At 41.5% G+C, this 15,982-nt stretch overlaps 1 protein-coding gene across 1 annotated transcript in view; it reads right to left on the reverse strand.

The window, feature by feature from the left end:
- Nucleotides 1-15,982, reverse strand: part of LOC311252974 (uncharacterized protein) — a gene marked incomplete at its 5' end in the record, with an annotated part of 50,491 nt that overhangs the window by 7,831 nt on the left and 26,678 nt on the right. The window contains 3 exons of the mRNA XM_084346637.1: nucleotides 230-317; nucleotides 1,411-1,584; nucleotides 1,681-3,463. Of these exons, the coding sequence (XP_084202763.1) occupies nucleotides 230-317; nucleotides 1,411-1,584; nucleotides 1,681-3,463 (2,045 nt within the window). The remainder of the gene's footprint in view (nucleotides 1-229; nucleotides 318-1,410; nucleotides 1,585-1,680; nucleotides 3,464-15,982) is intronic.

Raw genomic sequence — 15,982 nt, forward strand, 5'->3', positions numbered from 1 at the left:
GGTTGTTGAGATATGCAAGTCGGGACTAAAATGTAGAATAAAATGACAGACCCACATTTTATATACATAAATATATATGTATATACATATGCATATACATATATATTATACATATATATATATATATATATATATATATATATATATATATATATATATATATATATATATACACACACACACACACATATATACACACACACATATATATATATATATATACACTCAGGTCCAGCTCTCTCAGACTAGAGGACTGGGAGCTGAGAACTGAGGACAGAGCTTCACAGCTTCTCTCTGAGAGGTTACAGCCACTCAGTCTGGAGAGAAACAAAAGAAGATGGATAACATGGTAAATGTTGAGTTAAGGGGATGCAGTGTCAAACTTTTCTTCTGGGGACCCATTAAAAAAAATGTCATGTCTTTATATTAGGAGGATTATTTATATAGGACAGCTCACAGACATGACAGGAAATGGGGATGAGAGAAGGGGATTACAAGCAGCAAAAGGACCAGAGGTCGAACTTGAAACCTGGGCCGCTGCAGTGAGGACAAAGACTCTGTACATGGGACGCATGCTCTACCAACTGAGCTGCAGGAGCACTCCAGGGGGTCCCACTTTTTAAAAATGATAACATTGCGACCCAATTCACAATAGGCCTAATAAACTTGAAAAGAGCAGATCTGTGCATAAATTAACATTCCAAACTATTTATCCACGTCCACTTATATTGTCTTCAATACACCAGCCATTTCAGAGAGATACTTTATTAAATAACTACCGTTTTTACTAAAAACATATATGTGACAAATACATTATAAATGAGATCAAATAAATGCAGTTTTCTAAGAGAGACAGAGCGGTCAGGTCACTCAGTGTCTCCTGAAGCTGTGAGTTTTGTGTATGTCACATAAACTATGCTGGAATGTGGTTCAATGCTTCTTAGTGTCTAAATATTTTTGGCATATGATCACTGTAAGTCCTACAAGGAAGTTGGCGTTCTGCTGTGAATCACTGAAATGATTAACTCAATCACCCATGTGGCTCAAAGGTGTACTGCAGATAGAGATCTTAAATTAAAGACAATGAACAAAAGTCTGCAAATATATTTGGCAACCCAAATAAAATCCTCTTTAAGAATGACTGGTATATATAATCTCTTGCTCCATTGTTGTTCAGTTCTAAGCATGTTGTCAACGTGGCAATAAATGAAGATTAAATTGAGAATGAGCAGATATCCAGTTATCAAAGTCATATGATATCAAACATAAATGAGTTTCTCCATCCTCATTGTTCTTGTTGTGCAGGAGCTGAATTAATGCAAGGTACATTGAAAGACAACAATTTTGATTCCAAAACAATCTACCAAAAATATATAAATGATTTCACAATAAACAGTAACATGATCTGACCTCAAACTTTCCAGATTGCAGTGTGAACTCTCCAGTCCAGCTGACAGCTTCTTCACTCCTGAATCCTGCAGGTCGTTGTTACTCAGGTCCAGCTCTCTCAGACTAGAGGACTGGGAGCTGAGAACTGAGGACAGAGCTTCACAGCTTCTCTCTGAGAGGTTACAGCCACTCAGTCTGGATAAAGAATAATGAGCAGAACAAGGAAATTATTTCTATTTAGGTCAATAACAGCACATTTACTGCATTCTGAAGAAATTTCTCCACACTTACAGAGCTTTGTTGGAGGCTTTGACCACTGGCAGCAGCCTCAGAAGAGCCTCCTCTGAAGCACAGTATTTCTTCAGGTCAAACACGTCTAGATCTTCTTCTGATGACAGTAAGATGAAGACCAGAGCTGACCACTGAGCAGGAGACAGTTCATCTGTGGAGAGACGTCCTGATGTCAGGTACTGTTGGATCTGCTCCACTAGAGAACGATCATTCAGTTCATTCAGACAGTGGAACAGATTGATGCTTCTCTCTGCAGCCAGAGTCTCTTCGAACTTCTTCTTGATGTAACCAACTGTTTCATGATCAGTCTGTGAGCTACTTCCTGTCTGTGTCTGCAGACCTCGCAGGAGATTCTGATTGGTCTGCAATGAAAGACCCAGGAGGAAGCGGAGGAACAAGTCCAGGTGTCCATTTGGACTCTGTAAGGCCTGGTCCACAGCACTCCACAGGTAGATCTCTTTTCTTCTGTTAGATATCTGAGATGTTGTTTGTTCTGTTGCCAGCAGATTGACTCCAGAGTTGATGAACGTCAGATGGACATGAAGAGCAGCCAGAAACTCCTGAACACTCAGATGAACGAAGCAGAACACCTTGTCCTGGTACAGTCCACTCTCCTCTTTAAAGATCTGTGTGAACACTCCTGAGTACACTGAGGCTGCTCTGATATCGATGTCACACTCTGTCAGGTCTGATTCATAGAAGATCAGGTTTCCTTTCTGCAGCTGATCAAAAGCCAGTTTTCCCAGAGACTCAATCATCTTCCTGCTCTCTGGAGTCCAGTGTGGATCTGTCTCAGCTCCTCCATCATACTTGACATTCTTCCGTTTGGCCTGAACCACCAGGAAGTGGATGTACATCTCAGTCAGGGTCTTGGGCAGCTCTCCTCCCTCTCTGGTCTTCAACACATCCTCCAGAACTGTAGCAGTGATCCAGCAGAAGACTGGGATGTGGCACATGATGTGGAGGCTTCGTGATGTCTTGATGTGGGAGATGATTCTGCTGGCCTGCTCCTCATCTCTGAATCTCTTCCTGAAGTACTCCTCCTTCTGTGGGTCAGTGAACCCTCTGACCTCTGTCACCATGTCAACACACTCAGGAGGGATCTGATTGGCTGCTGCAGGTCGTGTGGTTATCCAGAGGCGAGCAGAGGGAAGCAGTTTCCCCCTGATGAGGTTTGTCAGCAGCACATCCACTGAGGTGGACTCTGTAACATCAGTCAGGATCTCAGTGTTGTGGAAGTCCAGAGGAGGTCGACACTCATCCAGACCGTCAAAGATGAACACAACTTGGAACTCTTCAAACCTGCAGATTTCTTTGGTTTCAGTGAAGAAGTGATGAACAAGTTCCACCAAGCTGAACTTTTTCTCTTTCAGCACATTCAGCTCTCTGAAAGTGAATGGAAATGTGAACTGTATGTCCTGGTTGGCTTTGTCTTCAGCCCAGTCCAGACTGAACTTCTGTGTTAAGACTGTTTTCCCGATGCCAGCCACTCCCTTTGTCATCACTCTTCTGATTGGTTTATCTCTTCCAGGTGAGGCTTTAAAGATGTCTTCTTGTCTGACTGTTGTTTCTGGTCTGCCTGGTTTCATGGATGCTGTTTCAATCTGTCTGACCTCATGTTCATCATTGACCCCTGCAGTCCCTCCCTCTGTGATGTAGAGCTCTGTGTAGATCTGATTCAGAAGGGTCGAGTTTCCTGCTTTAGCGATCCCCTCAAACACACACTGGAACTTCTTCTTCAGGTTAGATTTAAGTTTACACTGACAAACTCCAGAATGACTTCCTGAATAAAACACAACAAAGATCATCAGGGTTGGCAGTTCGTCTGTCGGGATGAGACAGTTTTGAATTTATACTGACTTTATCTGAACAAACTTCTGACAGCTGAGAAGGCTGCTGCCTCTGATTCTACACATGCATGAAGTGCAGTTGCACACTACCATTAAGCTAGCTGTGTCCTTTGGATATGTGTCAGAAAAAATAAAGTGTCAGCTTTGCTGTCTGTCTTATTTTAATCCTGCCTGTCCTGACTCCAGCACTGCTACTTCTCCTCACCTTTTCAAGTCTGCTGCTCATCCACAATCTCTCCCTCTCTACCTGGATCCAAGTTGTACTACTCCAAAATAATTTTTTTTGGCCACTTTCAGTTTGTACATTTGGTTAATCCACAGCTAAACTGTAAAAAATCTAGGATGTCATCAGTCCTTATAACTTGACTTGTATGTTTGGGATCACAGAGCGGGTAAACAAAGAGTTGGGTTGATGTTGAGATATGTTGGAACTCTGAACATCTTTACTCTTCTTACATTATTTGTTCATTCACTTAAAGGAGACACTACAGTTTATTGTATTGAATGTGTTCGGCCTGCAGATCCTTTAAATAACTGTAGCTCAGAGGTTTTTAAAGTCTCAGTCTGTGGGCCTCCCCTCACACAAAGTCTGGACACCCCTCCTTAGTTTGGCTTAATTCCTGGATGTCTATGTCATCATCATGTGATTCAATTCAAGACACATTCAACAATTGAGCAAAAATATCCTGTTTTTATTTATGTTGTCTGACATGAATTCAAACATCACTAAGTAGACAGCAAAGTGAGAAAATTCCCCCAAACGACTGTAACTCTGAACTCTCTTTAACCAGATCACACAGATTTATCATATTCTTTGTGAAGTCCTTTTGATAACTAAGACAATAACTACTGTCATATTTTTCACCTCCATTCACTGAGCCTCTCCTCAACTGTTCAGAGCCTCCCTGAGAAGATCCACCTCTCACTTTAAAGCCTCTGCTGTAGCTCATATGATTGTCTCCTCTAGTCCGGTGACACAGATCCTACAAAATTAATAAAATCTGCCCTTCCTGTTTCTCGTCCCACTGTGTTCTCTACTATTAACTACTCTCTCAGTGCTGGTTCAACAACCGGCTATTCAGAAAAAGGCCAGTGTTCAGACACCTTTAAAGAAAAGTCTTGACCAGCCCTTTCACACAGTTATAGACCAATGTCAAAGCTAAACCTTTATTCAAAATCCTCGGAAAAAATGTCACAGACCAAATCCTGGAGTTGGTTGGTGAAGTTTTTCTATCTTTGCTTTCACTCAGTTATAACTGAGTCAAACTACACTTGGTCTTTCAGGGCTTCCATACAAACCAGAGAAAACAGCAGCTTTACCTTCAGTCTGAGAGGAGGACGCTCCTCTGCTCTCTGAAGCTCCTCCAGCACCTTTCACATCCACTGACACTGAGAGGTAAAGAGACATTGTGTGATATTGTTTCAGTTTGACTTCATATTTGTTTTTTAAAGACTAAGATCAACTATAAATACAAGTGAGCACATCTGTAGCACGGAAACATTTCAAGTCCTATTGATTAATCACTGAAATGTGACAAATCATAAACATCTACTGCACTTTAACATAGAGTTCAGTTCACTGACGTACAAATACTCCTCACAGTCGGTCAGTAATTTGTAAGCATCACTCTGCTAATGATCTAATATAGTTCCCATGTTTGGTCTGTTCAGACAGCGAGCGCTGCACCCAGGAGCAGAGCTTCACAGCCAGCGAGCAATCTGCAGCCATAGTTTGTGTCTCTTCTATTTGTTCTGCATGCTGTGAGCGAATCTGGCCAGAAAACACATGATCATCTAATAGAGTTGTCACTAGACTGTGAGATGGCCTTCTAGCAACTGAAGGTGGACATGTCTTTGGTTGTTGAACATAGATTTGTTTGAAAAATCTACATTATGTCATGTTAAATAAACAAAATGTAAGATATTTAAAGAAGGAAAGACTCCTGACGTCCCTGCAGGAAAGCAGTCCTGTTGTTACTGCAGTCAAACAGCATCTCCAGCTCACATGCTGGGAGTCCTGAAGTTCACTAATTATTAATGTTCTAGATGATCACAGTGATGTATTCTTGCTTGATTTTGTGTCCATGAAGCATCTCGTACTGGTTTAACTGCTCCTGAACAAACACATTAACATCACAACATCTCACTGGTTATTTAAGGAATTCATAAAATACCACACTAATTATAAAACCATCCACATTAGTCAGTGACAGAAGAGTCTTCAACCAAAGAGTAACATAAAGAGAATAAATCAGGGAGCTCCATCATGTCTCTGTCCTCTTAATGAAGAACAATGATTGATAACTTCAACCTTTTCTCATAAAAAACAAGTTGTGGCCTTTAATTTTATTCTCTGGTGAATTCAATGAGCTTCCCTACTGAGAGTCTGCTCCTGCACAAGTATTGTGTCACCAGTTTCCACCGGCTGTCTTTTCTCTGAAAGTACAAAAAATATAAAACTGACTGACCTTCTGATCCTGAGCTGGTTTCTGACAGGTTCTGCAGCAGGTCAATCCTGGGTATCTCCTGTAAAACCTGCTTGGTCACCTTCAGAGCTCCATGAAGTTCACAGTTGTTCACCATCAGGTCCACTGTTTGCCATCTTGTTGCCTTCTCCAGGTCGGCAGCTGTGATGGATCTGTAGCCGTCCAGGAGTCCAGGCTGCTCCAGATACCATTTGAACTCCTTAAATTGCTCTTCTGTTAAATGCTTTAGAGTTTTTAAAAGGTTCACTTTTGTCATCGTGGCTCACTGGTTAGGTCAGGCAGCATTATCAACCTGAAGGAAAAGAAGTATATCAGAGCAGCAACAGGAGTTCTGATTGGCCGACACAGCAGTAGAGTCTGGCCAGTCAGAGCTGCTGCTGCTGCTCCGTGGGCTGGACTTAATGTAACTCTGAAGTGGTGCTCTGCTTACACGTCCTTCTGTCCCCAGATGTGAACGGCTGAACATCTGTCCCATGTTCCATCAGCTTCTGTTCCACCAGTTGTTAAAATGAAATTGAAATGAAGCTGTTGTCTCATGACACCAAACACTGTACAAGAAAGATGAAAACATGAAAACACAACTTAAAGATCAACACAACTGAAAGTGAATAAAACAAAAGTTCTTAGATGTTAATAAATAAAGCGTCCAATGTTCCACGGAGGACGACACGAGTCAGTTCTGTGCTGAAAAACATCTTCCTCAATGATCCTATAACGACGCTGCATTCTGCCTATTTAAGTTGCGTTGGGCCCCAGAAATGATGCAACACGTCTTCCCCTTGTGTGAATGCAGGTGTAATTGTTTAAAGCTTTGAAGGCAGGTTGTGCTTCGTCCTCTCATCTCATCAGGATCCTTCTGGTCACCAGAAGAGGAGAAAGCACCATGACACTGAGCAGTAAACATTAGTTCATGTTCCAGCCTGCGGATTCTCTCTCGTCAGTCTATCCTGCTAAGCCAGACACTGCAGCTCCTGATCCGTCTGTTCTGCACTGCAACTTTATTCTTCCACATTTTGGAGGCAAATATTTTACTTTTTACTCAACTACATCTGTTTGATGACTTTAGTTCCATTACAGATTACATGCTGCATCAGAGCCGAGACTGAAAACTGGTTTTCACTGACAAACTGACGACAAGTTAACAAACCTTCATCTGAACAAACAGGTCGACTTGGTTTGTTGGCACCAGTTCAGTTTTAACTTGATGTTTTCACAGTGACGGTTGACTCAAAGACTCAACAACAACACTGTTGTTTCTTCAGTAGTTTCTTTTGAAAAGACAAAACAAGTAAAAACTTGTATTAAGTTGATGGACTTTGTAACATCCTACAGCTGTACTGCAAATACTTTGTTAGTTGTGAGTTTTTGAGCTAAATGTCATCATTTTAGTGATTGTGTTGTCTGTAATGAGTCCACACTTATTGCGAAAAAGTTATGTCAATTATTTTAAATTTATAATGTAAAATAAGTGATTGCGTAAGTATTCACCCCCTTGTGACTGACCAAATTTAACAGTCCACTGGAAGAAGGATCACCAAACACTGCACATCACCACAAACACACCATCTCCACTGTGAAGCATGGTGGTGGCAGCATCAGACTGTGGAGATGCTTCTCAGCAGCAGGTCCTGAAGGCTTGTAAAGGTAGAGGGTTCAACTGATTAACCCAAATCCTGGAGGACAACCTGATTCAGTCTGCAAGAGAACTACGACTTGGGAGAAGATTTATTGTCCAGAAAGACAATGACCCTAAGCAAACAGAGAAAGCTACACAGAAATGGTTTAAAGACAACAAGGTGAATGTTCTGGAGTGGCCCAGTCAAAGCCCAGACCTCAGTCCAATAGAGAACATGTGGCTGGACTTGAAAAGTACTGTTCACACCTGATCCCCTCAACCTGACAGAGCTGGAGCAGTTTTACAAAGAAGAAGGAGTAAATTGCAGCGTCCAGATGTTGAAGCTTGATTGAGACTCCACACAGACTCAGTGCTGTGATCGAGCCAAAGACTTGAAGGGCTGAATTCTTATACAATCACTTATTTACATTATATATGTTTAATTCATTGACATTACTGTGTAGAAATCTGTTTTCACTTTGACAGTAAAGAGGTTTTGTTTTGTCTTTTGATCATGACTCCATTTATAAAAGCAGTAAAAGTGTGAAACATCTACGAGGGTGAAAACTTTTTTAGGCTCTGTAGATCAAGATGTTCATGATGTTCATTAAGAGCTGGTGTTTAACTTATTTAAATCTATTAGAAATATACAAGAATTAATTATTGTACTTTGTAATAATATTTGTATATTTGAGTCTTTACATTTGGTCTGACAGTGTTTCTTCTCACTTTAGCAGTGATTTGATTGGTTGTATCCTGTCTCTGTTTTCAACATGTTCGTCATTCAAGGCCTCTGATTGTCTGATCACCATCACGTGTCATCAGCCTGAATACATCAGTGCCTGTATGAACTCTGTTGTTCATCAGATGCTGAAACATGTGAAACACGTCAGATTAGATTGTACAGTGATAACGACTTGTTTTGCAGGTTTTTAAAGAGCACCTGAATGCATCATCAGGCAGGAGAATGTATCAGATCAAGAGACGAGACAAGACAAACCTCGTTACCTTGGTTTGTTGGCACGACTTCACCTCTGACTTCAGTTGTCTTCACAGTGACGGTCGAGGAAACAAACATTCAAAATGGCGTCAGTGCTGCTCAGCTCCTCTGAAGAGAAAACAGAAGAAATGAGTCAGACAGTTCATTTGAATGTTTCATGTAAAAAGGTTAATAAATTCCTTCACATTTGAACGGCTGCTGTCAGTTAAATTAATCACCTTATGTTACACTTTACTCCTTGATACCTCAGCATTTTATTTTATTTTATAACTACTTAAGTATTTTATTGTATATAGTACTTTATTGTTTCTCATTGTTTCTGTATTTGCCCTTGTATTTTGATTGTATTTGTACTTGAATGTACCAGCTGCTATGGTAATCTAATTTCCCCTCAGGGATTAATAAAGTTATCTATCTATCTAAATTAAACTTTAATTAGTCCAACATCTGTGTGTCAGAGTGCAGATTTACCTTCACTTGACCCTTTAAACCACATTAACAAAATGTCAGCTCATCTGTTTTTTTACATGCAGTCCTATAAAGTCACAGTGTTTTATATGGAAACAGTGTTCATCAGCTAACACACAGTAGAGTTACATGTTAGTGTTTGTGACTGTGGTTCAGTTCAGGTCCAGTTTGAATGAAGTGTGTTTGACGATGAGTTAACGAGGCGATTAAACTCGTCTCAGTTCAGTCACAGAGAGAAACTTGAGTTCAGACGGTGGACGGTTGGATTTTTGTGTTCAGAAGGAAAATAGGTGTCAGAATATTTCCTTTCTTGACATTTAGTGAGTTTATCTTGGTGACTTATTAGACTCAGTAGTGAACTGGCTGCTTTTACATCTCCAGCTGAAACTACAGGCTGTCAGACTGTCACCTCTGAGCTACAGAGTGCTGTTAGGAGACAGGACGGACAGAGACAGAGACGTCTTTGACAGGACGTCAACACTGTTGTTTCTTCACTCTGGTCAGAATGTTAGCTCGTTAGCTGAATGGTAGCTTGTTAGCTGAATGTTAGCTCGTTAGCTGAATGTTAGCTTGTTAGCTGAATGTTATTGTAAAGTTTAATCATATCTTACCTTTACAGGACTGAAAGCAGCAGGTGAGAGCAAACACAGTCAGTCCTCAGCTGCTGACGGTCTCTCAGGTGTGCTTCATCACAGGAGGAGGAGCCCAGGTGAGCTCTCACACTCTGTTTACACGCCCTGATGCCTGCTGGGTCCTAGTGCTCAACCCCGTGCTGCCTTCCCCTCCACATCAATACAAGTCCTGACTGTTGTGAAACACATCAGACCTCAGATCAGACTGAACTCACCTTCTTATCACAGTGTCATCATTCAAAGCACCAGGACAAACCACAGCTTCTCTCTGCCTGCTCACACAGGCAGCCATCTTGGCTCAAAGACCAGGCAGTTTCCCAGCTGACGTTTTTGTGTGAAAGCAGTACAGGCCTTAAAGCAACATCATGTCACTGCTTTACCTTCAGATAACAGCTTCACCATCACTCTGATGCTGCTCTGACTTATAACAGGGTGAACCCTCATCGCCTGTTTCTGCACTAAGTAACTGGGCTGAGCAGGTAGCACAGGAGCCATGCTACACCTAGCTAACAGAAATGCTACTCTACACCTAGCTAACAGAAATGCTACTCTACACCTAGCTAACAATGTCTCTACTTTATACCTTACGGTGTGTAGCTAGCTAACATTAACTGCAGTCTGTAGCTAGCTAAGGAGACACACACACATGAGCAGCAGCACACCTGTGAGGAGTGTTTCCTCCTCTCCTCAAACAGGTTGGTTTCTCAGCCTCCATGCATGTTTAGTATGGAGGACTAAAAGTGCCATAATTAAATAAATAAATACACCATTAAACAATTAATTAAATGTGTCATTAATTCATTAAAATACCAATTAATTGTATGTAAAAAAACATAATTATTTCACTATTTAATTAATGACTTCATGGTCCTGTGTTGCAGTGCTTCATGAATTTATTTTATCTGTCAAACTCGCCCATCAAAGTCGGTGGGCGGATCCTAACACCTGATTGGTAACCCTGCACATCAAGTCAAGGCAAATTGATTCCAGATAATGGATTGATGCAATCAAACAAAACTTTATTGGCAACCGCTAAAAGTCAGGTGGAAGGCTCGGCCCCCTGCTGGCCCCAGTGTTGATACAGCGTGCGAGGTGCAGGACAAAATGTCAAAAACTTGCCTGGAGCTGCTGAGAGAAGCAGCGAATTTGATTGAGGAAGCTCTGAGCAGAACTCCTCTGGCTCCGGCAGCTCAGTCACAGCAGATACCTGCCGCTCCATCACGTACACCTGTCCAAGGTAAGCTAAGTAATTTAATGTTAGCCAGGAAAACGAAAACGATCCCGTGGTTATAACAAATAAACTGATGGAAGTGTTTCTGAAGCTCCAAGAAGGGGGAGGCTTTGAATTTCTAAACATTGTAGGATCTACTCGGAGTGGAAATCTTGCATTGCTTCCGTGTCCCAGCCCTGGATACACCCTCACCTATCTGAAAGATCCATCGACAATGATTGTACAGGCTACAGTCTACATACGTCCACTTGAGCAGGATCGGCCCTTAGATTGCTCACATCACGCCTCTGGTCCAGTCATCCCCTGCATCACTTGTCAGAAGGAAGTTCCCTGTTCAGAGATTAAGCTGCACAGATTGAGCTGCAATGGGTATGAACTTCCTAAAGAAATGCAAGGGTAGCATATTCATGTTTCTCTGGGAAAATCTCTCTAATAGAGTGTTGTGCACACAAATAAAGGAGTATGACCATCATTTCACCCATGCAGGAATCAGAAAGAACAAGAGGGAGGCCGAAGTGAAGGAAATGATAGAGACAGCCCAGTTAGTGACGGTGTTACAGTGAGGCCTGCAACATCAGCTGAGAGTGCAGGAGTACCTGCAGTGACTGACAACCAGGAGCTGGATCACAAAGAAACAGACAATGTTTGTGTATTCACAAGAGGGCTGCTGTAAGATCGTGTGTCACATAAACTCAGCCAATAGAACAATAACACCTGCCAGATATAATTAGAGAGATGAGATAATATAATGACACACAATAACATGCAGCTGGGTTATATATTCTAACTGTGAGAAATATTTCCTTCTTGTTCAGAAGGCTGTTTGGCTGTTTTTATGTCGACTCAGCTTTGTAACAGATTGTGGAGATGTTGGGTCTCATGTCTGTCAGTGACATGGACGTAACTTTCCTCCTCTTCTGTAGACTGAGAGGAGATCTGCAGGTAACATGCCAGCTCACAACACGTCTCTCTGGAGCAGATGACTTTATTATTGCTGTTGTTGTCTAGAATGGACGCTTCTTAAAGAACCAGCTCAAGCTGCCAAAGGTTTCAAAGACAATCTGCATCTGGGAAACCACTGAGGATGAAGATGGATGTCAGGGACTCTGAGGAGGACAGGGAACGGGATCTTCTCTTCTTCTACAAACAGCAGCAAGAATGGGCATGTCCACTTCATTGTGCCCTTGTTGGTCAGTAATATAAAGTGTGTAATATGAATGTATCAGTGAAGTTTAGACCACTCAAGTATCTTATATGGAGTTGTTAAATGGGAGAATGGGATCCAAACAATTATATAACTGATGAGCACAAATGAAATGCACAATATCCTGCTGTTATCTGGAATAGTCAATATTAAGGATGCTCTTCTAGAATATTGACTATTTTCCCCTTGCTTGTTAAATGTTACCTGATCCAGTTACCTGCATTAGTCAGGCACCCTTTTTTCCACTGTTATTATCAATATCGTATTTCAGGTGACGTTGCAATCGGAGAGGGAGTGATGCGCTACAAACTCCAGGTTGGATACAGTCTAGATGTTGGTGAGTCTTTGACCATGTTGAAGGTTAATATGATGTCATCTTTAAACGTATTTCAGTGGTTAATTGTTGTGACTTTATCCGCTGCTCTCTTGGTACTTTACAGGAGGAATGGGCCCAACACTGCTGTTTGAGGGTGAAGCTGACCATCTTGATCCAGCAGCATCACAGCTGCTTATTGAAAGCGACCTCTTCCGGGTTGCAGGAAGGATGTCGGCCCACAGCTTTCTGCACGACGGCCCCCGTGTCACAGGATGAAGTCCTGCTGTAATTTATGTGCTGTTCAATGGGACCCTGAAACGCCAACTGTTGTTACAGATGACTGTCCTGACCTGCACATCAGGAGCATCATAAAACTGCTCTGTAACATAAAAAAACCTTTGCCTTGCTAAATGATTGTTTGGGCAAATGTAATAAATTTTATGGTCCTGATTTGAGCTTGAACATGAAGAACTTACACCAGAACAGAAGGACACAGTTTCAGATCTTTGCATGTCTTGGGATCTCCCGGCAGTCACCAAAACAAATTGGAGATGGCCACATAACAAACTTCTGCTCCACGCAGGGAGTTCCTGCTGGTTAAGTGACAGAATTCATCGCTGTAAGTGATGAAATGATAGAAAATGTTGTGAACCCTGGCTTGTTATGTCGACACTGACAGAGATGGAAAACATGGAAAACATTAAAAATAATATTTAGTCTTTGCCCATAGTCGTGTAAAAGTTCTTCAGAACCAGCGTTTAATGCATATACAGTTTAAATACTACAATATTTCTCACTCCTGCAAGTGTTGACAGAACAGTGGCAGATTTAACAAAACCCCAATTTCACAAATGTTGACACAGTAGGAAGAATTATTATAAAAACAAAATGTAATCTTTACTAAAGAATCTACAGTACACTGAGAGCAGCTCAACAACACACATCTGCTTTAGTGAATGTGCCTTTTGATAATATACTTTAAAAAGCTGATACAGTTCACCACTGTTAACTTCCAGCTGCTGAAGTTTAGAAAGTGGAGTTTCCCCATTCATCCATCAATTACGTCTTAAGCAGAACAGTTATGACAAGTGTGCATGAAGCACCACATATTCTCAATCACAGGCAGACTGGGCCTGCAGACAGGACAACTAGCTCTCCTTTAACTTGTAATCTAGGCAGAATGTGGATGTTGTCAAATGAAGGGACGTCCCAGGAAAAGACACATCTAAATAGCAGCATACATTATTCTACAATGTGTAAATGTCTTATTAAGGGTTGATATATTCTGTACTAGAGTTTGAATGGGTTTTATAAAGCACTTCATTGTGCTTTTATGAACAGGATTTGGTCTGTAATATGGGTCGGGTCTGTCTCTTGGGTCATTGGACCATGCCCCAAATTAAACAGTTGAGAAATGGACTGAAGGATGTGATGGTGAGGCCCCTGCTGACATCTAGGCCACATGTTGTCCCACTTCTTTTCCCCAAAATGGCTGAAATGCAGTTCACAACCCAGGTAAGTCAGTCATTTAGTATATTTGTGACTTTATTTAATGAATTTAATGTATTTTCAATGACTGAGCTGGTTATTTTTCCATTTACCAGCAATGTGAACTGCATATTCCTTCACCAGAATAATTACATTGATGTGTCTTTAAGATGCTCCTAGAAAACATCACATGGCCAGTTGAGGACAGTGATGATGAAGACTTTGACGTAGAGTCCACGTGCCGCATCACTGGCTTTCTAAGGATGTTCACTGAAACAGGTATAAACACCTTATTTGGCTCATGTATTGCTCTCTTTACAAATGCTTCCATGTCTCATGGATAGATATGATCAACTGAAGTTGAACTAAATGTTGTCTTGAATCCATGTTCTGACTTTTAGCTTCATCAGGTACACTGGCCCAGCTGCTGACACTCTGGGTTGGCTGGGAGAGGCTTCCTCCTGACCTGAACGTGGAGATGTCTGGTGGAAAACTTCCTACGTCCTCCACATGCTCTGAAACACTGACGCTGCCAGCTCATTTCAAAACCTAAATGGACTTCCAGAAAGCGCTTGTCTCTGCCATGAATAGTGCACAGACTGGATCTGGACTTGCTTCAGTGTTTTTCAGACAGATGTCATTGAATGCACTGTTCAGTAGGTGAGGTCAGCTGACACAAGTCCAGTGTCTTTGAACACATTTAACATACTGTGCAGTAGTTTACAATTGTTTTATTCAACATATGTTTTCCATTGACTGAAACCAAACAGTTGTGCATCTTCAGCTTTCAGTGTGAACAGAACAGCATTCATGTTTTTCATCCTGTGGCCGATAATGAGACGGGAAGAAAAGGAGTGTGTTTAAGTTCAGGAAGTAGTTGAGCTGTGCAGAAACTCCATTTACCAGATCATAACAGTGATTATTGTAGAGCTTCAGAGTAAAACAGCTTCTTTTATTTTTTAAGGAAAGCAAACTTTTTAGTCTACATATAATCTAAGTGCATCAGTTACAGAAACTCCTGGAGCTGGCAACATGGCAACCTCTTCATCTGAGAGCTCACGGGCCAACTGAACCTCGGTGTAGTGTTGGCACACACGAATAATAAGGCCGGAGTTTAGACTGGAACACTCTTTACTTAACGGTCAGGTAACACAGGTACAGGTACAGTACAGGTTTGCTCTGTTGTTTACAAATCGCCATCTTAGAACTTCTCCTTCTACGCTCTTACGACGTCTCACTGTCACTGCTCTACGACACTGCCACCTAGTGTTATAAAGTAGCAATAATTAATCAGGGAACACAACATCTCGTCTCTGTGAAAAAGAATACACTCTCAATTTAAAGTGAATGTCAGTATGAAAAACAAAACGTAATAAGTAAATCCTTCTGCAATAAGGCTGTAGCTCTGCCATGAACTAAACACAAATAACCAATTACTCTTGTGTACCATTAGCATAGGATGTCATGAATAAGGTAGCTTTACATAAGGCACATTAAACATGTAACAGTGCACATTATTGTCAATAAAGGAATTACTCTTAACTTCAACTTCATTAGTATCTAGTGCATAACAGTAATACTTGTAACTGTCTTAGCTGTAATAATCAAGTTACTACAATCATCTCAGCTTTCTTTGGTCAATCTATGACGTGACATAGTCCTCATGCCACTTGGGCTTGTGTTTAACACGTGGCTGTTTGTGGGAGGGGGACTGACTAACACCTGTGTGTAGCAGTCCAGATGTGTCACAGTCTTGTCCAGCCAATGGAGGAGTGTGGGCAAGATGTGAGGCATTCCAAGTCTTCCCATCACTCAGTAAGAAAGAGTTTTGACCTATTCTCTTCCTCACAGTTGCAGGGGATGTGAATCTGGGATGAGCTTTAGGGACGTGATGAGGCTTCCTTATCCTCACTCTGTCTCCTTCTCGGAAAGAAGGCATGCGTGCGCCACGTTTAGCATCAGTGTAACGCTGCATTTTGTTCTGATGTTTCTGAACTGCATGACGAGCTGAA

Source organism: Pagrus pagrus (assembly GCF_965226575.1).
Source record: "Pagrus pagrus genome assembly, chromosome: 24".
In the NCBI taxonomy this organism is placed as follows: domain Eukaryota; kingdom Metazoa; phylum Chordata; class Actinopteri; order Spariformes; family Sparidae; genus Pagrus; species Pagrus pagrus.